Source organism: Python bivittatus, unplaced genomic scaffold (assembly GCF_059951505.1).
Source record: "Python bivittatus isolate LINGU-HERP-01145 unplaced genomic scaffold, Pbiv_v1 ctg000340_np1212, whole genome shotgun sequence".
Taxonomy (NCBI): domain Eukaryota; kingdom Metazoa; phylum Chordata; class Lepidosauria; order Squamata; family Pythonidae; genus Python; species Python bivittatus.
Genome location: NW_028277056.1, coordinates 5,506,891 through 5,528,352, shown reverse-complemented (window position 1 = coordinate 5,528,352; position 21,462 = coordinate 5,506,891). Strand labels below are relative to the sequence as shown.

Sequence of the window (21,462 nt, the reverse complement as noted above, 5' to 3'; positions counted from 1 at the left end):
AAAACCAGCCATTATGCAGTGTTTCTTAACCTTGGCCACTTTAAGATGTGTGGACTTCAACTCCCAGAATTCCCCAGCCAGCCTTGCTGGCTGGAGAATTCTGGGAGTTGAAGTCCACACATCTTAAAGTGGCCAAGGTTGAGAAACACTGAGTTACAGGGTAAATCCATCTCAATTGCACGTGTATACCTTGGAGTGGATTTTCAGCAAGAAAGACAAGCCCATTTCTTCTACCTCTGGATCTGCTCCACTCGACAAATCACAACTGCGGTACATTCCCATTTACTTCCGCCACTCCGACCCCGCAAATGGAAGACTCTGAAACCTGCCCTTGACAACCTGAAGTCGTGGCTGCGTGGAACTCGCGAAACGAGGAGCGCCGCGCCATTTCAGTGCGGATGGGAGAGAGCGGTTACGGTGGCCGGGGCGGCTCAGTGGCTCCCAGAAGGCGAAGCTGGGCTGGCTCGCCAGGCCTCGAGGATGGCGGCTCACCTGAAGAAGCGGGTCTACGAGGAGTTCAGCAAAGTGGTGGTCCAGGTAGCCGGCGAGGCTCTGGAGGAGGGAAGGAGATGCCAGGGTCGGAGGGAGTTCATGGAAGCAGCCTGCGGCGCGGGGGGAGTGGGTAGGTGGGTGGGAAGGAACGCTGGCTGGCTTCACACGACACGCTGAACCCGGGTTATCGAAAGAGACGGGCGGCATTCACACAGCTTTTCACTTTGCGGCGCGTTGCATGGTTCAGGCACGCCACGTGCCAAGGGAATGGGTGGGTTCTCACGTTACACTTGACCTGAGTTAAAAAGGACCGTGTGGATGTTGGCTTATATATTTTCGTGTGTATTTCATATTCTTTTTTTCCCACATGTATTTCTTTTGTATATTTTCATAAACTTTTCCTTTTCTTTATATACATATACTTTTTCTTTTCTATTTTTCCACATATTTTCTTTTACATATTTTCATATACTTTTCCTTTTCTTTGATATAGGTTCATATACTTTTTCTTTTCTATTTTTCCACATATTTTTCATTTATAAATTTTCATATACTTTTCCTTTCTTATATATGTTCATATACTTTTTTCTTTTGTATTTTTCCATGTTTTCCTTTTCTATTTTTTCTTATTTATTTTTCATATAATTAAAAAAATCATGTTTTTGTTATATATTTTTTCTTTTATATTTTTGCATTCTTTTTCCTCTTTTATATATGAATAGCAACCTTCATTTCCTTTTTAGTTTATTTTTAAAAAGAATTCATCGCAATTTATAATTTTGTAATTTTACTGCATGATCTACCTTGTATTTACTTGTTATTCTGTATATTAGTATTCTGCGTAGGGTTTAAGAGGGATTTGGGGGATGAAAGAATATTCAGGTATTGTTAACCCCTTATCAGTATGGAAAATCCATAACTTCATCACACTTGTAAACAACGTGTCATTTACCTATTCTGTTTTTATACTTTTGTTTCTGCTTTTTCTTTCTTCTTGTTATGTACATATTTTCTTTTTATCTGTTCAGTTAATCTTTTTTTTTTAAGGAAAAAAATACACTGTATAATGATGTGAAGTGACAGGTTGGTTCACTCAAAGTGGGGTGGGTGGTTGGTGGCTCTCCATGAGAGGAGGGAGGGCACCCTGAGCTCCTGGATGATGGACAGAAATGGATTAATAAATACATACCAAATTTTAAGAAGCACACTGAACACAAACTCTGTGACCCCATTGGAGCCAAGTCCCTCGACACACAGGGCAAACTGAGCCCTGGGCGTCATGCAATCTGGGCTGGGTTAATGGGGCAAACCTTGGCTAAATGAACCTGTGTCCTTTGATATTTTATTCACTCAACTGGGTTTACAAACTGTTGCATTTGCAAATGACTCTGAACAGCCTACATCCCCACATTTCTAAGTCAGGTTACAAGATAAAAGTAGAATGAAACATACAGTAATTGTGTATTTTACAATCAAACATAAAGACACGATAAAATTGTCTGTTCACATCAGCAGTGTCTTAGAGGTGGTGCCTTCCTTGGTAACAGAAGCCCATTTCTTTATTTGTGAGGTTTCTACCCCACTTTTCCTTCAGGAGGTCAAGGCAGCACACGCAGAGTGCCTTCCTCCTATTTTTCCACGCCACAACAACCCTGTGAAGTATGTTGGGCTGAGAAAAAGAGTGACTGGCCCAAAATTGCTCAAGGAGCTAAAATGTTGGGTTCTGATAAGAGGCTACGTCATAGACTGAACACCCATTGCCATGTTTGCGTGACATGCAACACCAAAACTTAAATAATTTCATAATATAGTTTGGCTCGCGTGGCCTGGCAAGGGAGTAGCTTGCTTTCCATAACATAGTGAATCACAGACTACGAAACCTCACTGAAGGCTAGTCTGATGTGTTATGCAAACCCAGCTGCTGGCGTTGTTTGAACCTGTTTTATTGAATACACCATGATACAAATCACAGTCAGGCTCAACATGCTAGGTTTATGCCTTTTCATAAAATATTTGAGTCGGAAAAGCTCTGACATCTTCCCATTGTTTCATGTGACCAAAACCCTTGAAATGGTTTGAATATTTGTTCCACAAAATGCAGCCAGCTTGAAATGTTTGGGTGGATGGTCCTGGATGGATTTTCAGATTCAAAACAAAACATGTGTTTTGTTTCATGCGTTCCCCTAAGAAGGAACCCAGCTGTACCTCTTCCTTTCTAATTTATGTGAAGATTGTGCTTTGTAATAATGTTGTTACTCTAAACCAATTAACAAAAAAAAGTTTAAACACAAAAAACAGCATTAGTGCAATAACACAGCATCCATATTCCTCTAGTAATACTGATAGTTGTTATATTAATATAATAATTTAAAAAATTTAAAAGACTTAAAGAAGTCCATTATAAACAGAACAAAAATTTGACCACAGCGTAAACCCTGCATTAATGTTTCAGCAACAGCAGCATGAAGAAATTTCAGCCAAGAAACTCCGACTAACCAAGCCGAGCAAATCTGCCGCGCTTCACGTAGACCTTTGCAAGGCCACTTCACCGGCAGATGCATTACAGTACCTGCTCCAGTTCGCTAGGAAACCAGTGGAAGCTGAAAGTGTGGAAGGAGTTGTGCGAATCTTGCTGGAACATTATTACAAGGTAAGGTAAACAATCTGAAATCTTTGGCAGCTTTAAGTGGACTCATTCTCCAGGATTCAGTCAAACTTCCCAACCAAAACTCAGTCATAAATTCCCAATCTTCTGACATGTCATAGCTTAGTTCGACTCCTTGGCTGAACTGGCGGGTAGACACATGACCGTGTCAACTCACAGATGTGGCTTTGCTAGATTACAGTCCTTATTGTAGACTGGAATGAAATAGCACAAAACATTGATTGCCCACTGCTAGTGAAAAGTGGTAAATAACTTTGATACCCTTGGGGGTTTGAACACGAGGGTTCTTCCTCCTGTCCTTCCAGATTCACCAAGACCTAGCACGCTGCTTGGTGGCCTCAGTCAAGCAATTGTATGTTTGGATAACAGCCATCTTTGGCCTGGATGGCAGCATCTGTAGAGTCTCTCTCTGTGATCCCATTTGGAAGATGGCAGGCAGGGAATCATGATTTCAGGCCTGTGTTTTGACGATTTTGACTGCCCCCTGTGGATGCTGCTGGTTTCCAGCTCAACTCATAGTTATCAGTCTTTGCCCGCCCTACCTAAAAATTCTGGGAATTTAATGTGGTTTCTTCTACACTCTTGGTGTGTTACTAACCCTTTCTCCCAAAAACTCAAAGCGAATACTAAACTCATGGTAGCTATGATCTCACTGGCTTCAGAGTCTGTTTTTCTGGATGTTTCTCCTACTTTTCTTCAGGATTGCTTCTCATAGCTCAGGAACCTAAGCTCAACAAACACATTTGAAATTCTGAGATTGTATGTGTCTGCTCTCATTCAGAGGCTGCTTCCCCTCTAGCTTCACGTCATGCTTTAGCATACGGATTACTTTTATCTTTTTCTTGGTGGGCAAGTGGGCACTGGAGGTGAACAAAGCACATCAAATTAAACCTACAGTACAGTGTTTTAAATTTAAAGGTGACGTTTCAAGTTTGGAACAGCTGCTTTGGCACAAAGCGAATTGGTTCAAAGTGTCTTGAATTTGTTGAGTGCAGAGGAACATTTTGAGCAAACGGGGGTTTTAAATTGAAATCTTGCACATTCTTAGCAGGAACATTTCTATACTGAGAACTCAGCTGGAGCTGCTCAGCATGTTTATTTTCTAAACCTCTCTGGCATTCAGAAACATTATTGTCAATGCAAATAATAAAGCAGATGCTTTGCTTTCTGGCACACTGGTTTCCCATTTATTTATTAACTAAAAGACTATTTTAAGAAAATTAAAAAGCCAAGTTGGGTAAGACAGGAAGTCAGTTATTTCTATTTAAGTTGATTCTGGTGGAAAAGGTCCCTCCACATTCAGTTAATAAACAGAACAGCCTGTGGATTAGACTAAGGATACATCAAATCCAGCACTTTGTTTCAAGGATGTGAGGGTAATAAGCTCTCCTTTGCTGCTACCCTGCAGTTGGAGTCTTTGGGATATTGCTTCCGCTGAATAAGGACATTTCTCACAGCTCTTAAAGCATATTGATACGTGCACTCTCGCTATTTTGTTTAGCACAGATTGGGCTGTTCATACACTGGTGCAAACAACCAAGAAGACAAAAGCTGCATCTGGATTTATTCCTATGGTGAAGCATGTGTGAGAGAAGGCCATAGGTTCATTTGTCTCATGGGCAGGCCATAGGTTGATCAGATTTGCATGCCTCAGGCAGGGCCATCTTAATGGGGAACAAAGGGAAATGAGATAATGATGCTGGACCAGAGAGAAAAAAGAGAGACAGCCCTTTAAAGATGCTGGACTATCTTCACCTGTAATGGTGCACAGGAAAAGCTCTTGCAGATTTGTGGGAAGATGATGTTTTGATATCCTTCTCTCATCACCCAGGAAAACGATCCTTCTGTGAGACTAAAAATTGCTTCCTTGCTGGGCTTGCTGTCAAAGACTCCTGGGTTTTCTCCTGATTGCATTCTGGACGATGCCATTAACACGCTCCAAAATGAAAGTAAGTGATCTTTTCCCAACTAACAAATATATGGAATTGTTGCAGACTATTTGAAGCATGTGTTACATTCCCACTTGCTGGGTTCCCATCCTACTAAGCTTTAATGTAGCTTGACTGCTCTTTGCTTTGTGTGATGGGTTAGCCCCATGGGGGAATCAGGCCACTGTGGATTGTTCAAAACAGTCACTACAGGTAGTCCTCGCTTAATGACTGTTCATTTAATGATAGTTCAAAATTACTACGGCCTCGGAAAAAGTGCTTTACTTGCACGTACGACCATCACAAACAATTGCATCCTCCCCACAGTCAGGTGATCACGATTTGCAACCTTTTTTACAATGGTCATTAAGCGAATCACCGTGGTCATTAAGCAAATCACATGGTCATTAAGTGAATTCTGGCAAAAAAGTCCATTGGGGAAGCTGGATTCACTTAATGACCACATGATTCACTTAACAACCACAGTGGTTCACTTAACCATCGTAAAAATGGTCATAAAATCAGGTTTGATCACGTGGTGACTCGCTTAATGAGCAATTTTCGAGTCCCTATTGTGGTCATTAAGCAAGGACTCCCTATGTTTAAAAAATCCTGGCATGGTGCATTGTATGAACACCAGCCAATGTGGTTTGTCAACGGTGGTTTATAGTGTAGCATGATGGACCTGACCATACTAGCTTGTTCAACAAATCACAATTAAAACAAACAATAGCTTTTCATAGTGTATCACATCATTGGTCTGTCTAGCCCAGTGTTGATTACTGGAGATGGAGTTCTGGAACTCAGCAATGTGTGGTGTTGCCCAGGTCAAGGGCCCCACTTAAACTTTCAATGGTATGCTGAGGGCCATGCTTTTAAAAGTATTAGGTAGGACCATGAGAAATGTGGTTTCATATTATTTATGTTAATTTAAACAAAGTATAGGTCATATAACTTTAGAAACGAGAGTGGGCAGATTTATGGAGGTTCATATTCTCAATAACTGCTAATATCCATGACTGTTTCTTACCTCCTGCCTCCTAGACAGCAGGCCTGAACTACTAGGTGGTGGGAAGTGATGGGGAAGGGGCCATCACCCCCTGGACCAGGCTTGGAAGTTCCCCAAGCACACCCAGATGGCCACTGGACAATTCAGAAGCCTGGATTAGGTGGATTGAGAGCCACGTCCATTGTCACAGCTTTTCCTGTGTCCTTGTTATTGTAGTCCAGTCCTCCCTCTCCCTCCCTCCTTCCCTCCCTCTCCTTTTCTGTCACACTGAAAATTAACGTTTCATAAGGCCTTGAAGATTTGGTTTCTTTAACAGAGCCTGGGCCCCTGGGTATACAGCTGAGACCCTATCATGGTTCTGTTAATTGCTGTGTGGGTTGGTCTTTTATCTTGGTGCAGTATGTTATTTATTGGTTTGTTATAATGTTTTATCATGTTTTTAATTGTTGTTAGCTGCCCAGAGTCATGTGTTTGAGATGGGTGGCCATATAAAATGAATGAATCAATCAATCAATCAGTGGAGAGCCAGTTTGGTCTAGTGGCGAAGGCACCAGGCTAGAAAGCAGGAGACGGTGAGTTCTAGTCCTGCCCTAGGCATGAAAGCCAGCTGGGTGGCTTTGGGCCTGTCCCTCTCTCTCAGCCCAACTCACCTCATGGGGTTGTTGTTGTGGGGAAAATAGGAAGAGGAAGGAGTATTAGGTATGTTCACCGCCTTGAGTTATTTATAAAAATAATAAAGGTGGGATAAAAAAATCTAAAAAAAATATCAATATTTGGCAATGAATTTTTGAGGTCCCCGGGTGCTGCACCCAAAGCTGTCAAGAACGGGTGGTTACGTACCCTTGGTTTAACTGAATGTAATGGAAATCCTTGTTAATATGCTGAAGGAAAGGAGATGCTGTTTTTGTATATGAGATCATGAGACTGTGCTGTGTGTATTTTTTTTAACTCCTTGCCAAATCATTGGAAAAGCCTTTCTGCACAGTACAGATTTTCTTCCCTCTCTGTGTTACACTGTCATATGATTAATTTCAGATGAGTCTAATTTTACTTCTAGGTATAAGTTTTCAAGTAAGCCAAATTCCACTAGAACGCAGAGAAAAATGGCACCATTCCACAGTTCGTACAGTGGGAGTGATTTGACTGTCATCCTTCGGTAGCTATTGTTTCTTCCACAGCCTGCTTACTTTAAGCTCAGCATACATGGGCAGTATTTCTTAGAAAGAGAAGTCTGACTAGGAGGCATTTAGGGACACTTCTGCTGTCCCCAGAGAGATTCTGCTGCCCCACTTCTTCGTTACACAGAGACTTTTATTCGCCCCAACATTTTGGGGGTTTAGGGAAGCGATCAAAACCCAGTTATTTCAGCAGGCCTTTTTGAGGGGGTGATGAATTAAGAGAGCTTCTGCCTGTGTGGGAGTGTGTGACTGAATGGGTTTTATGGGTCCTCAAAAGAGAGATATTTTGCTATTATTGTGCTAAAACTAGGGATATAATGTTTGTTGTTTATCTGGTTCTGTTTCTTAATTGTTTCAACTCTGTCATGCTTGGTCAGATGGTAAGCTGCAAAGAGTCAGTGATTGGAGTGGCATGTTGATTGATTATGTGCCGTCAAGTTGTTTTTGGCTCCTAGTGACCACATAGATAGCTTTTCTTCATGACGATCTGTCCCCAGCCCAGTTTTTCAAGTCTCCCAATGGTGTTCATGTTGCCACTGTAACGGAGTCCCTCCACCTTGCTGCTGGTCGTCCCCTTCTTTTTCCTTCTACCTTTCCCAGCATTAGAGCCTTCTCTGGAGACTAACGTGTCTGAAGTAGGATAATTTGAGCTGCAGAAGTGACATGTAAGCCTTGTAAAATAAACACATAAGATTCTACTGACTGAATAGTGACATATCAGGACCTTATTCTTTACTTAGTGACTCTTTATATTTTATTTTTGTGTTTTATGTAAGACTCCCCAAATTGTGAGTTCTAGTCCTGCGTTGGACACAAAGCCAGCTGGGTGATCTTGGGCCAGTCACTCTCTCAGCCCTAGGAGGAAGGCAATGGCAAACCACTTCAGAAAAGCCTTGCCAAGAAAACTGCAGGGGCTAGTTCAAGCAGTCTCTAGGAGTCAAAAACTGACTTGAAGGCACTATATATATACAGTGGGGCAAAAAAGTATTTAGTCAGCCACCAATTGTGCAAGTTCTCCCACTTAAAAAGATGAGAGAGGCCTGTAATTTTCATCATTGGTATACCTCAACTATGAGAGACACAATGGGAAAAAAAAATCCAGAAAATCACATTGTCTGATTTTTAAAGAATTTATTTGCAAATCATGGTGGAAAATAAGTATTTGGTCCATATCAAAAGTTCATCTCAATACTTTGTTATATATCCTTTGTTGGCAATGACAGAGGTCAAACGTTTTCTGTAAGTCTTCACAAGGTTTTCACACACTGTTGCTGGTATTTTGGCCCATTCCTCCATGCAGATCTCCTCTAGAGCAGTGATGTTTTGGGGCTGTCGCTGGGCAACACGGACTTTCAACTCCCTCCAAAGGTTTTCCATGGGGTTGAGATCTGGAGACTGGCTAGGCCACTCCAGGACCTTGAAATGCTTCTTACGAAGCCACTCCTTCATTGCCCGGGTGGTGTGTTTGGGATCATTGTCATGCTGAAAGACCCAGCCACGTTTCATCTTCAGTGCCCTTGCTGATGGAAGGAGGTGTTCACTCAAAATCTCATGATACATGGCCCCATTCATTCTTTCCTTTACACGGATCAGTCGTCCTGGTCCCTTTGCAGAAAAACAGCCCCAAAGCATGATGTTTCCACCCCCATGCTTCACAGTAGGTATGGTGTTCTTTGGATGCAACTCAGCATTCTCTCTCCTCCAAACACGACGAGTTGACTTTAGACCAAAACGTTCTACTTTGGTTTCATCTGACCATATGACATTCTCCCAATCCTCTTCTGGATCATCCAAATGCTCTCTAGCAAACTTCAGACAGGCCCGGACATGTACTGGCATAAGCAGGGGGACACATCTGGCACTGCAGGATTTGAGTCCCTGGCAGCATAGTGTGTTACTGATGGTAGCCTTTGTTACTTTGGTCCCAGCTCGCTGCAAGTCATTCACTAGGTCCCCCCGTGTGGTTCTGGGATTTTTGCTCACCGTTCTTGTGATCATTTTGACCCCATAGGATGAGGTCTTGCATGGAGCCCCAGATCGAGGGAGATTATCAGTGGTCTTGTATGTCTTCCATTTTCTAATTATTGCTCCCACAGTTGATTTCTTCACACCAAGCTGCTTGCCTATTGCAGATTCAGTCTTCCCAGCCTGGTGCAGGTCTACAATTTTGTTTCTGGTGTCCTTTGACAGCTCTTTGGTCTTGGCCATAGTAGAGTTTGGAGTGTGACTGTTTGAGGTTGTGGACAGGTGTCTTTTATACTGATAACAAGGTCAAATAAGTGCCATTACTACAGGTAACGAGTGGAAGACAGAGGAGCCTCTTAAAGAAGTAGTTACAGGTCTGTGAGAGCCAGACATCTTGCTTGTTTGTAGGTGACCAAATACTTATTTTCCACCATGATTTGCAAATAAATTCTTTAAAAATCAGACAATGTGATTTTCTGGATTTTTTTTCTCATTTTGTCTCTCATAGTTGAGGTATACCTATGATGAAAATTACAGGCCTCTCTCATCTTTTTAAGTGGGAGAACTTGCACAATTGGTGGCTGACTAAATACTTTTTTGCCTCACTGTATATATATAGAGAGAGAGAGAGAGATTGATTGATTGATTGATTGATTGATTGATTGATTGATTGATTGATTTCACGGCTGCCTTTCAAGATTACAGTTTTCCCAAACATAAGACGATTGTATATGCATTTGTAAAACATGTTTAATATGAAGAGTTTAAAATATATAGAGCGACTATAAAATGCTATTGCAAACAATCCTTCAATTTTGTCAGCCATTTTGGCCACAAATTTCATTTGTACATATTTTATTTATAAAGCTCAAGACAGAAGATGTAATGCAGGCCTGAGCATATGCACGGGCAGATGATTTTATATTTTTAGAGATTATTATCCAAAAACAATTAAACAGGAAGCTGGCATGTTTCAAAGTCCATGGCTGCCCCTGGCATCCCCTCGTTTCCAAGAATCTGTGTTGAGTTGGGCAGCCATACAAATTGGCATTATAAATGAATAAATAAAGCCAGCCTCTCACATAGCCATGGAGGCATTCTGAGAAAATTAGCTTAATATTTTGCTTAGAAGTATCCCCACCTGCCCAGAAAAGAGAGAGAGGTAAGCTGGGGTTGGTATGGAGCATCCAGGGACAAGGAAAGTCCTGGCTGTAAGAAACAACCACGCCATTGTTGCTTCCTGGTAAATAGATGGCAGCCATTTTTATGAGTGCTCCCAAAATGTGCTGTCAACATTGCAGGTGTGATCCTGTAATGATCCTCAGGCAATCCCCCCCAAGTACAGACCCTCTTCCTACAGCACGGTTGTTGCATTATGTCTCTTGTGAATAGAAGTGGCTTTTTGGTTTGCTTTCAGAGTCCCACCAAGTTCTGGCTCAGCTTTTGGATACGTTGCTGGTGATTGGGAAGAAGCTTCAAGAGAACCCTGCAGTGCGAGGGCGTCTTATAGACGTAGCTTGCAAGGTAATTTAAGACAGCCAGTGAAAGAACTCTAAGCTATTTGATTGTATAGTTCAATGTTTTTCAACCTTGGCAACTTTAAGATGTGTGGACTTCAACTCCCAGAATTCCCCAGACAGCATGCTGAGTTGAAGGACATCTAGATTGGTAATCGTAGTTATACCCAGTGGCCACAAATCCCACAGTTTTAAGTAGGTGTTGTTTAAAAAGTATTTTTATGCAGAGAGAGAAGGATTTGTGGCATTAACAGGGAAGTGTGTCTTCTCTTAGAAAAGCATATGCATTGTAGGAAGAGATGAGGAGGATGGAGGTGAGCGTGGGGGGACCTGTGACAGATGGTGAGGAGAGCGTGTAGCCCAGACCCGCTTCCTGCAGATGCTGAGATGATAAGTTTTGCCACCCCCACTTTCCCTAGAAAATCTTGTTGAAAACCAATATGTTTGCATTAACACATTATTTCTACCTGGCAGGATGGGAATTTCAAAGATACTAATCACTTATAAGGGCATCTCCTAATATCTCCTGATATCCAAAGAGCAGACAAAACATGGGTCAACCCGCTCTTCTGTTTTGCTCCGCAGCATCTGACGGATTCCTCCCATGGTGTAAGGAACAAATGCCTGCTCCTGATTGGCTGTCTGGGGACAGTGGAAAAAGGTGGCTCGAAGGAAGCGGAGCACCAGTCTCCCAAAGACGTGCAGAAGATTATAGGGGATCACTTTAGCGACCAGGATCCACGAGTTAGGACTGCAGCTATAAAAGCTATGGTAGGTCTCAGTGAGAAGAATGGTGATTTAGAATGAGTTACGGAGCTTAGCAGAATGCCACAGGGCATGAGTAGACCTCCAGCAATTCTCAGAAAACAAAATCCTTGGTCTACATGTTCAGCAGGGGTTAGCACCTGGTAGGCCCTGGGCCAACAGTGACTCCTAAATCTGCTTCATCTCTGCTACTGTGGTCAACCTTTGTAGTAATGGGACTCATGGCTATGCGCATTGAAGAAATGGATCCATCTCTCTTGCTTCCCTCGTTCTTGGAGTGGCCCTCCAGCAAAGCACAGAATGTGTGTTGACTAAGGATAGTGTTAAAAAAAGAGGAATTAACATCCTTGAAGTTAAACATGCTAAACCAGGTTAAAAGCAGTTAAAATGTACTTAGAACTTCTGAGCAGTCCAGTGCATATTTATCCAGAAACATGCCTACGGAATTCAATGGGGCTTCCTCCCAGGAAACCTAATGTTAGACTGCAGGCTAAACGAAGTTGTGTGGATTCATGCAACATGTTGATCCTTAAACTCAGGTTAACAGCTTTGTTAAGTGAACACAAATTACATGTTGGTGTAATATGGTGGCCTAGGTTCACCCAACATGCTAAGACAAGGACAAGTTTCCCATAAACATTGAATCACAAACTACCCAACCTTTTAACCTGGTTTAGCATGTTGTGTGAACCCAGCTACTGTGTATAAATTCTCCTGATTGAAATGTTTGTCATGCATTCTAGAGAAGTGAATGTTTGTGTGTAAGATTACTTCCCCTTTTAATTTCACTATTTTACTTGTTATTTTCCTGTACAGAAATGTAGCCAGAATCCTGTAACACTTTTCCATTTCATGTTATTTTGCATTATGCAACGTGCAAAAGCCTAACTTCTCTGAATTACTGTAATAACAGTCTTGTGTTTTTTCCCCCCTATAGTTGCAGCTTCATGAAAGGGGATTAAAGTTGCAGCAAACAATTTATAGCCAGGTAACGATTGTGTGATATATCAGTTTAGCAAAGGGCTCTAATGTTCGATGAATCCAAGAGAAATATCAAGGAGAACTGCTTAAATTAGCCTTCCCCAAGCCACGAAACAAAATCAAGAAAAGGTGCCTGCAGGGCAGATTTCTGGGGTCCTTTTCTGTTTTTCTTCTTGCAAACACTGTGCTTTTTTATATTTGCATTTGGTCTTTCACCCAAAATTAACTTCCAAAATGACTTGCAATGTACACCCAGGAGAATAAAGATGTAAGAGGAATGCAAGAGAGAGGAGGTTGGTTTTAAACTCACGAGTCTTACTTTTTGCTCTTGGTGTGGGGGGGGGTATTTGTTTTTGTGAGTCAGTGGTGGCAAAGTGTTATTCAGCCTCTGCCACCCCCCACCCCCAACTCCCTTGGCATAAGAAATGGGCTAATTCCTTCTTTTTGCTAAAACGACAAAGCATTAGCTGAACAAACATGCAAAGAGGAAAGATCAGGAAGTTGCAGCGTTTGGACAGATGTGCTGCTTCCGAAGTTTAAAGGTTTAAATAGCGTGGGTTCAAGCTGACGCCTCCTCTGCTTGTACCAGCATGCCTGCCCCCTCCGATCATCAGTGGAATCTTTTCTCCCTTGGTTGTGGCCAAGGAGGTTGTGTTTGCACAAAGGAAAGGATTGTTTCAGGAGCAGCCCTGCATCCTTGGTCCAGGTTGCCTCGGTGGCCTTTCCTCTGCATGCTTTTAAAAGCTCTGAATACCCAGGGGGGGTTTTGGGGGGGGTCACCTTTTTTTTTTAAGCTGGGGTTTCTGGGCTGCTGGGTTTTGAGGAGGGAAGGGATTAATTGCTATTTTTATTATAATTTTCCGTGTAGTGTGCTAGCTTAGATGGATTTCATTGTGGAAGATGCTCTAAAACTAATTTATAATATAGGACAGGGAAGTGTTTTGAAGCAACGCCTATACGGCATGCAGGATGCAAACACTGATAAAACCCTTGGATCCTGCGGCAGGGCTGAGATGCATGAGACCCGTTGCAGTGGGGAGAAAGTCAGCATCCCCCTCCGGGTCTTCCCAGTTTCCCACCCAAAATGCTCAGCTGATCTTTGCTTATTCTGTGGAAATTCCTCTCACAGGCTATCAAAGGCTGTTAGGCAATGATGGGGACAGTCCTTTTTGGGGTTTTAGGTGCTTTTTCATGTCTTTGTTCATTTAGTTTCTACCCATACGTTTCAGTCCCCATTAAAAAAAAAAAAAAGATGAAATCATAGGCTGAAGTGCAAATAATGGCTTACAGCTAATAACCTCCTGGAAACCTCCTATTTCAGGCGTGTAAACTCTTAACGGATGATTATGAACAGGTCCGCAGCGTAGCAGTACAACTCACTTGGGTCCTTAGCCAGCTTTACCCAGAAAGGTACGTATAAGGTGTCAGGTAGTTCCAAAGGTAGGGGAGTTAACGTTGTGGTATGAGAGTGTGTAAAGCAAGATTTGGAGAAGCTATGTAGCAAGCAAGGTAACTCCCCTCCTGTAGTACAAAGCCGTATTTCTCCATCTTAGCAACTTGAAGATGTCTGGACTTCAACTCCCAGAATTCCCCAGCCGGGAATTGCTGGCTGGGGAATTCTGGGAGTTGAAGTCCAGACATCTTCAAGTTGCCAAGGCTGAGAAACTCTCGTATAAAGGAATGGCTTCATCTGGACATATTATCCCCATATGCTCCATTTCTTTAAAAAGCCTTTCTCCAGCCTGGCACGTTCCTGATGTAGTGTTGCAACTCAGAATGGCCACCCAGCACGACATGCTAATGGTGATAGTAATTCCCAGGAACGTCATGTGCACGTAGCTTTCTTGGCAGCACTACAAAATGGTTTGCATGGGCTGCTTCTGGTTTTTGTTCAGCTTCCCTGTCTAGCCCGCAGCCCTGCAATTTCTGGTAGTCTCCCATTCAAGTCCTCACCAGGCTAGCTCCTGCTTAGCTTCTAAGCCCAGACACTACCACCTACTAAGCCAGCAGTAATAAAAATTTGTCTCTCTCCCCAGCATTGTCCCAATCCCATCCTCCAATGAAGAAATCCGGCTAGTTGATGATGCTTTTGGGAAGATTTGTCACATGGTCAGCGATGGCTCTTGGGTTGTAAGAGTCCAGGCTGCTAAACTATTGGTAAGGGCCCTAATTCTTTTCAGTTGCCAAGGAGAGCGTCCCTGATCTGCCAGCTGGCACATGAAATACAAGATGCTTAATTGTTCTCTCCATTTATTGTTGATCTGCCTTTGTGCTGAGCTTCATTACGTCTCACCCTGAAGCTCAGAGGAGCGAAGGGGAGCCATGGAGGAAGTGAAAAAGGTTCCAATGTTGAGCCTTTTATATGGAATAAAAGGGTGTTTGGCATACTGGAACGTTCTGATCCTACCACATTTTGAATATCTGTGAAATAAGAGAGTGGCTTGTTCTAAAGCACAATTTTTTAGTGATCTTGGCATCATTCAGTTGAAAATGACCTGAAACTCACTACCCACATACCAGACTGGGCTTGTATTATCGTCTTAATCTTCATTGTGCTTGTGTTTAAAATGACCTTCTGATGGACTCCCTTCCCACTTGTTTTCCAGGGATCTATGCAGCAAGTTAGTTCTCATTTCTTAGAACAGACCCTGGACAAGAAGCTGATGTCAGACTTGAGGGTATGGAATCCTGTTCTGTTTTGTTGCTGGTGCTTATATGTCCGAACCCTGGGATTCTGGAAGTTGCACAATTGATTTCTTTGAATGCTTTCTGATGCTGTATATCATTTTTGTTCCCCCCAGCAGTGTTGGAACACAGCAAAATCCCCATTGCTAAACGATGGTAGCCCTGTGACACAGGGGCAATAGAAAGAACACCCCGTGTCTTGTTATATTGCCATTTCTACAGGGACTCTCATTTGCAGTTCATCTCCCGTCTCCTCTCTTAAATTCCCAGGGCATTCTGACATTTTACTGACATTACTTGTTAGATAACAAAGATAATTCTGTGTCCATAAATGTTGCTAAGTTTTATTACATTGAATGTAAACTCCACACTGCTAATGGTTATGCCATGTTTTACTATGGTAATCTTTTCATTATTTTGGGCTATGAACTTAATAAAGTTCTGTCTGTCTACCTACCTACCTATCATTTCTGTACCTCAGCAAGCCAGAATTTGTTTCTTTGGTAGATTAAGATTAATTGGGCCAGTGAAGCCCAATTATAACCCCAGCCGTATTTATTAAGAGGTAGGCAGTCAGCTGACACAGTTTGTGGATAAAACTACACTATTCAGGCTACCTGTTCTGCTTCCAGAGTGGGAACTTTGGAAAGGAAAAGAGCTGATGACATTAGCTGTGCGTCCTAAAATGTTGACTCCAGCAGGGCTTCACTATTCATCTGTTATTACAGATGATCTTCATTTAACAACCATTCGTTCAGCGACTGTTCAAACTTGCAGTGGCACTGAACAGGTGGTAGTTACAGTTGGTCCACAAACTTCTGGCCATCACTCATCCTGCAGTCACATGATCATGATTTGCAACCTTCCCTACCAGCTTCCCACAAGCAAAATCAATGGGGAAGCTGGCAAGAAGTAGGAAGTCACGGTCACGTGAGGTTCTCGCTTAATGACCCACAGCGATTCACTTAACGATGGCAACCGGAAGTGTCGGAATTTCCATCGCTAAGCAGAGCAGTCATGTGACATTGCGCTTTATGACCACATCGCTTAGTGATGGAAATTCCAGTCCCAGCTACCATCACTAAGTGGTGACTACTTGTATATCATTTAAAAGAAATGGCTGGGGTATTTTAAAATACGTGACTTCCCTGTCTGTTATGTCTACAGCGAAAACGCACTGCCCATGAACGGGCTAAAGAGCTGTACAGTTCTGGGGAATTCTCAAGTGGCAGGAAATGGGGGGATGACGCTCCCAAAGAAGAAATAGACACGGGGGCCGTGAACCTCATTGAATCGGGGGCCTGCGGAGCTTTTGTTCATGGCCTGGAAGATGAGATGTACGGTGAGTAGGAGCCCTTTGGATCTTTTTGCGGAGCTGTTATCACCTCATAGAAAAGTTGTCTGGTCCTTTGGTCCTCTGCCTTTTATCTGACAGAGCGATTTCTAGCTCATATTTCAATGCATTTGTGCGTTATCAAACACCACAATGGTCCCTCTGTGTAATGAAGTCCAAAATTGCAAAAAGTCTGGCAATTTAATAAAGAGAAGCTGCTGGTACTTCTGAGAAAGCCATTTCAGAAATGTAGCTTGCATTTCCAAATCCAGTGGCTGGCCTGAATCCAACGAGTTTTGAAAATGAAGGAGAGGGGGGCTTACCTTACAGTCTTTAAAATTTAAAGTTGGGGAAGACACACTGGCTTCAAATTAAGCCCTTTGGTGATTTATCTGTCAAGTCTAAGAGTTTCCATTCCGGTGTTTTCTCTCTTAACGGCCTTTTATCTCAGGAAGGAGGTTCTGATTCAGTTGGGCACTGGTGGAACTGGTGTGGCCCCATTCAGCCAGTCATCTTTGCCCAACTTGTTCTCTGTTTCGGAAATGGCCCTTCAAGAATTTCCAACTTCTGAAGGTTTCTAGATAGAGGAAGGCTGCAGTAGGCAATATGACTTGGAGAGATGGCCTAGTCTTCTAATTGCAAACATCTTCCTTCTTTGCATGCAAATTATTTTTCAGGAGTTGAAGTGTCCATTCTGTTTCCTCTGATCATACTGGAAGTGTCCATTCTGTTTCCTCTGGTCAAATTATCCTACTTTAGATACATTATACAAAGACCTAGGTCTCCGGAGAAGGCTAAAATGCTGGGAAAGGTAGAAGGAAAGAGAAGAGAACAACCAGCAGCAAGATGGATGGACTCAGTTACAGTGGCGATGGGTGCACAATTGAAAGACCTGAAACACCAGTCCAACAGGGGCATTGCCTCAAAAAAAAAATTGTGGAAAAACACAGCGACTGGATTCATACATTTCACAGAGACCTGATTTTATTGTTTATTTGGGTTTGGCTTATTGTGTTGTGGGAACCTGGTTATCCTTGAGATAGGATTCTGGCATTCCTTTTTCCATCTCTCACCCTCTTGATCTGTTTTTCAGAGGTCCGGATTGCTGCTGTTGAAGCCCTCTGCATGCTGGCACAGTCTTCACCCTCTTTTGCAGAGAAGTGCCTTGATTTTCTGGTTGACATGTTTAACGACGAAATTGAGGAAGTGAGGCTGCGGTCAATTCACACCATGAGGAAGATTTCCAACAACATCACTCTCCGAGAGGATCAACTAGACACAGTGCTGGGTGTCTTGGAGGCAAGGGTTTTTCCCATCCTTCTTTAGTCTGGACTTCCTTTGGGATGGGCTCGCCATCATTTGATTTCAGTGGGATCATTGTCATGATCATGAAATGATAATTTCATCATCATTTTCATTTGGTTGGGATAGCTCCCTGTCACCCAGTATCAACTGCAGGTTTGAATTCCGCTTCATGGAGTTCTGGCCCAACATTCTGACTGCTACACCACTCCACTGGATCTGTACCTATCCAAGAGCATGTTATTTTTGAGGTCAGAGGTAGAGAAACTGAGGTTCCCTAGATGTCGTTGGGACTATTGCTCCCTTCCGCCCCATCCAGGATGGCCAGTAGGAGCTTGACAGTATAAACTGATTATCTTTGATTGATTGATTGATTATGTGCCATCAAGTCATCAACTCTTAGCAACCACAGAGATTTTCTCCATGATGATCCATCCCTAGCCTGGTGTTTCAGGTCTTTCAATTGTGCACCCATCGCCACTGTAACTGAGTCCATCCATCTTGCTGCTGGTTGTTCTCTTCTCTTTCCTTCTACCTTTCCCAGCATTTTAGCCTTCTCCGGAGACCTAGGTCTTTGTATAATGTATCTAAAGTAGGATAATTTGAGTCTGGTCATTTGTACCCCAAGTGAGGCCTTTGGGTTTATTTGTTTGATGATCCATTTGTTTGTTTTCTTGGCTGTCCTCCATATTCTCAGGAGTCTTCTCCAACACCAGAGTTCAAAAGTGCCAACACTCTTCCTATCCTGTTTCTTCGAAGTCCAACTTTTGCTTTCATGGAGTGTCACAGGACAAAACACTGCTTGCGCTATTATGATCTTTGTAGGGATAGATGCATCACTGCATCTGAATATCTTTTCCAAGGCCTTCATGGCTGCTCTACCAAGTGCTAGTCTGCAGCTTATTTCTTGACTTCTTGTTCCCTTACCATTGATAGTTGATCCTAAAAGGCTCTCCACCACTTTGATATTCAAGGCTTTCTGTGTGTTGCTTTAGGACTCCTCCCGAGATATCCGGGAAGCTCTCCACGAGCTGTTGTGTTGCACCAACGTCTCGACCAAAGAAGGCATCCATCTTGCTTTGGCGGAGCTGCTAAAAAATCTTTCCAAGTATCCTACAGACAGGGATTCCATCTGGAAGTAAGTCTTTGTCCCCTTAAAGTGGAATAGTAAGGGTGGTAAGATACCATGATAGAAACTCTGCTTAAAACTGTTTTATGTGTGAAAAGAAAAAGAGGGCCCCTTTTAAGATTGTCATATTTGCCAGTATTCTGCAATAGCAAAAAATAAATAAAAATGTAAGAGCCAGTGTATGCAATCCAGATTTCTGAATAGGACTCCAGTTTTTAATCCTAAACAGTAAAAAGGCTTGGTCAGCTACAGAAATGGAAGTGAGTTCTCCAGAGTTTTGTGAAACTAACAGATAATGGGCATTTCCAGCCTCATAGTATTGTTTTTTTTCTTACAACCCTAAATGTGTTCAATATTTATTTGCCTTGTCCTCCCGTTAATTTCTATGACAAATAATTCCAGAGAATGTAAGCACCTGCAAATTCAATGAGTTTGTAGGCCAGAATGAATATTCGTTAATTAAATAAATGCACGAACCGTTATGTTGCAAAGGAAGCAACACAATCACGTAATTTGAACAAATGTTGCATTTGGAGTACAACTCCAGCCATTATTGACTGAATTAGTTTCTTCCAGAAGAGATGCACTGATGTCCAGGAGACATGACATCAAATGGATTTCAAATGATTAAATAATTGTGATGTTGTTCAATTAACTGTAATTTTAAATCTATAACAATGGGAATATACTGTAGATGCCAGAATGGTCTTCTAGGGGCATTTATCCAGTTTAATCTCTGATCCTTTGTTCTATTTTCTCTTTATTTTGGAACATCTAATTTAGTGTATTCTAACTGTTCATAAATAATTGCTATAGCCTTTTTTTTAAGGTTAAATTTTATAATCCTAACGGGAGTTCTGGAGCACTTAGGGCTCCCAACCCATAGCAAAGTATTGAAGGACATTTTCATTTGCCACTGCACTTATGGGGGAAATTGTAGTTTGGAAAACTCCTCAAATAATGAAAAATATTTTGATTTTGGAATGTTTTGAGTTTGAAAGAGGGTTGGAATGCTGTTCCAACTATAGGGGAATTCCCTTTGGAACTGTGCATTATTTATTTATTTTCAATCACTTATTTTACTTATTAATTATTTGCAAATATAAGATCAAAGCCCAAAGTAGAGAAGATTGGAATGGGATGATAGGTAGATGCGAGACTATCAGGAAATTCCAGGCTTAATCCCTGTAGGCTAGTATGGGATGTCAGAGAACGGCTTTATCTTCTCTAGGCTACATAAATTGGGGATAAGTAAGAGTTCTTATTTTTTCTAACAGCAGTGTTTTAAGTTCTGCGGCCTTTTTTTTTAGATGCCTACAGCTAGACTAGAATGCCAGCCAAATGAATGCTTGGCTTTGACATCGTTTAAGTATAATTTTAAAAATACACAGTCTGTCAGCTTGCTTCTGTCCTAGCTCTTCATTCCTAAGATCACAAAAGAAGAGTTGTAATTCTAGACTTGAATAATGCAATAATGTTGATACCTGGATTGGAAAAATGTCTTCTTTGATTGACAGTTCTGTACAAAATGGTTTACTGTACTAGTAGTCCTTGAGTTATGACCACTCATTCAGTAACTGTTCAAAATTACGACGGCGCTGAACAAGTGGTACTTACAACCATTCCTCAGAGTTCTGGCTGTTGCAATGTCCCTCTAGTCACGCAAACGTGATCCAGGCACTCGGCAACCGGACCAGATTTCCGACTGTTCCAGCATTCCATGGTCACGTGATCAGGATTTGCAACTTTCTCTGCCAGCTTCCCACAAGCAAAGTCAATGGGGAAGCTGGCAGGGAAGGTCAGAAGTTGCTCCCATAAGTTGCTCCCCCCACTTTTTCTCATGAGGAGCCCTACTATGGTGTATAAGATCCCAGTAGTACCCCCCCTGCCTGTCTGCACACACTTTGTAGCCCACCCACAGCACCCCCGGCCCATCTGCAGCCCCTGCCAGTCTGCCTACGCTCTGTAGCGCCTGCCCACAGCCCCGCCGACCCACCCACATTCCACATCCCCCCACACTCCTTGCCTGGGTCTCTTGCCTCTTCTTGCTTCATGCCCTGTGTGGTCCTGGGGTTACGATAGCAACTTGGACTGCTAGGATTGCTGTTGGTAGCAATGTGGTCACATGATGTCGTGCTTTATAACTGCATCACTTAGCAACGGAAATTCCAGTTCCAATTGCCGCCGTTAACTGAGGACTACCTGTAGCACTAAAGAAGTTGTTTGTAGCATCTTGTAAATTTTGCACAGCCTCATTTTCATTCATTTATTCATAAAAAGATTAATATTCCCTCTTTGAGCTAGGCATCCCCTGGTGCAATATTGTATACGGTGGCCTCCCCTGATCTTCATGCCATCCAAATGTTTTGATTACCACCCCCATCCACAGCCAGACAGCTGTTGTCTGTTGTGATCCTTCTGGAGAGTACCAGATTGGGGAAAAGAGCTAGCACACAGTTATTAAAAACCAAATGCATTTTAAAATATCTAACTTTCACTTAAAAAAGAACAGA

General features: G+C 42.4%; 1 protein-coding gene across 2 annotated transcripts in view; it reads left to right on the top strand.

The window, feature by feature from the left end:
* Positions 1–383: 383 nt before the first annotated feature.
* The window catches only part of INTS4 (integrator complex subunit 4), a 45,422-nt gene continuing 24,343 nt past the window's right edge, over positions 384–21,462 (top strand). For both annotated transcript variants that reach the window (XM_088140482.1, XM_088140481.1), the window contains exons 1-12: positions 384–537; positions 2,945–3,142; positions 4,989–5,106; positions 10,655–10,761; positions 11,340–11,525; positions 12,457–12,507; positions 13,822–13,910; positions 14,537–14,657; positions 15,107–15,178; positions 16,353–16,527; positions 17,612–17,817; positions 18,816–18,958. In XM_088140482.1, coding sequence (XP_087996608.1) covers positions 481–537; positions 2,945–3,142; positions 4,989–5,106; positions 10,655–10,761; positions 11,340–11,525; positions 12,457–12,507; positions 13,822–13,910; positions 14,537–14,657; positions 15,107–15,178; positions 16,353–16,527; positions 17,612–17,817; positions 18,816–18,958 — 1,523 coding nt within the window. In that variant the 5' untranslated portion in view covers positions 384–480. The remainder of the gene's footprint in view (positions 538–2,944; positions 3,143–4,988; positions 5,107–10,654; positions 10,762–11,339; positions 11,526–12,456; positions 12,508–13,821; positions 13,911–14,536; positions 14,658–15,106; positions 15,179–16,352; positions 16,528–17,611; positions 17,818–18,815; positions 18,959–21,462) is intronic.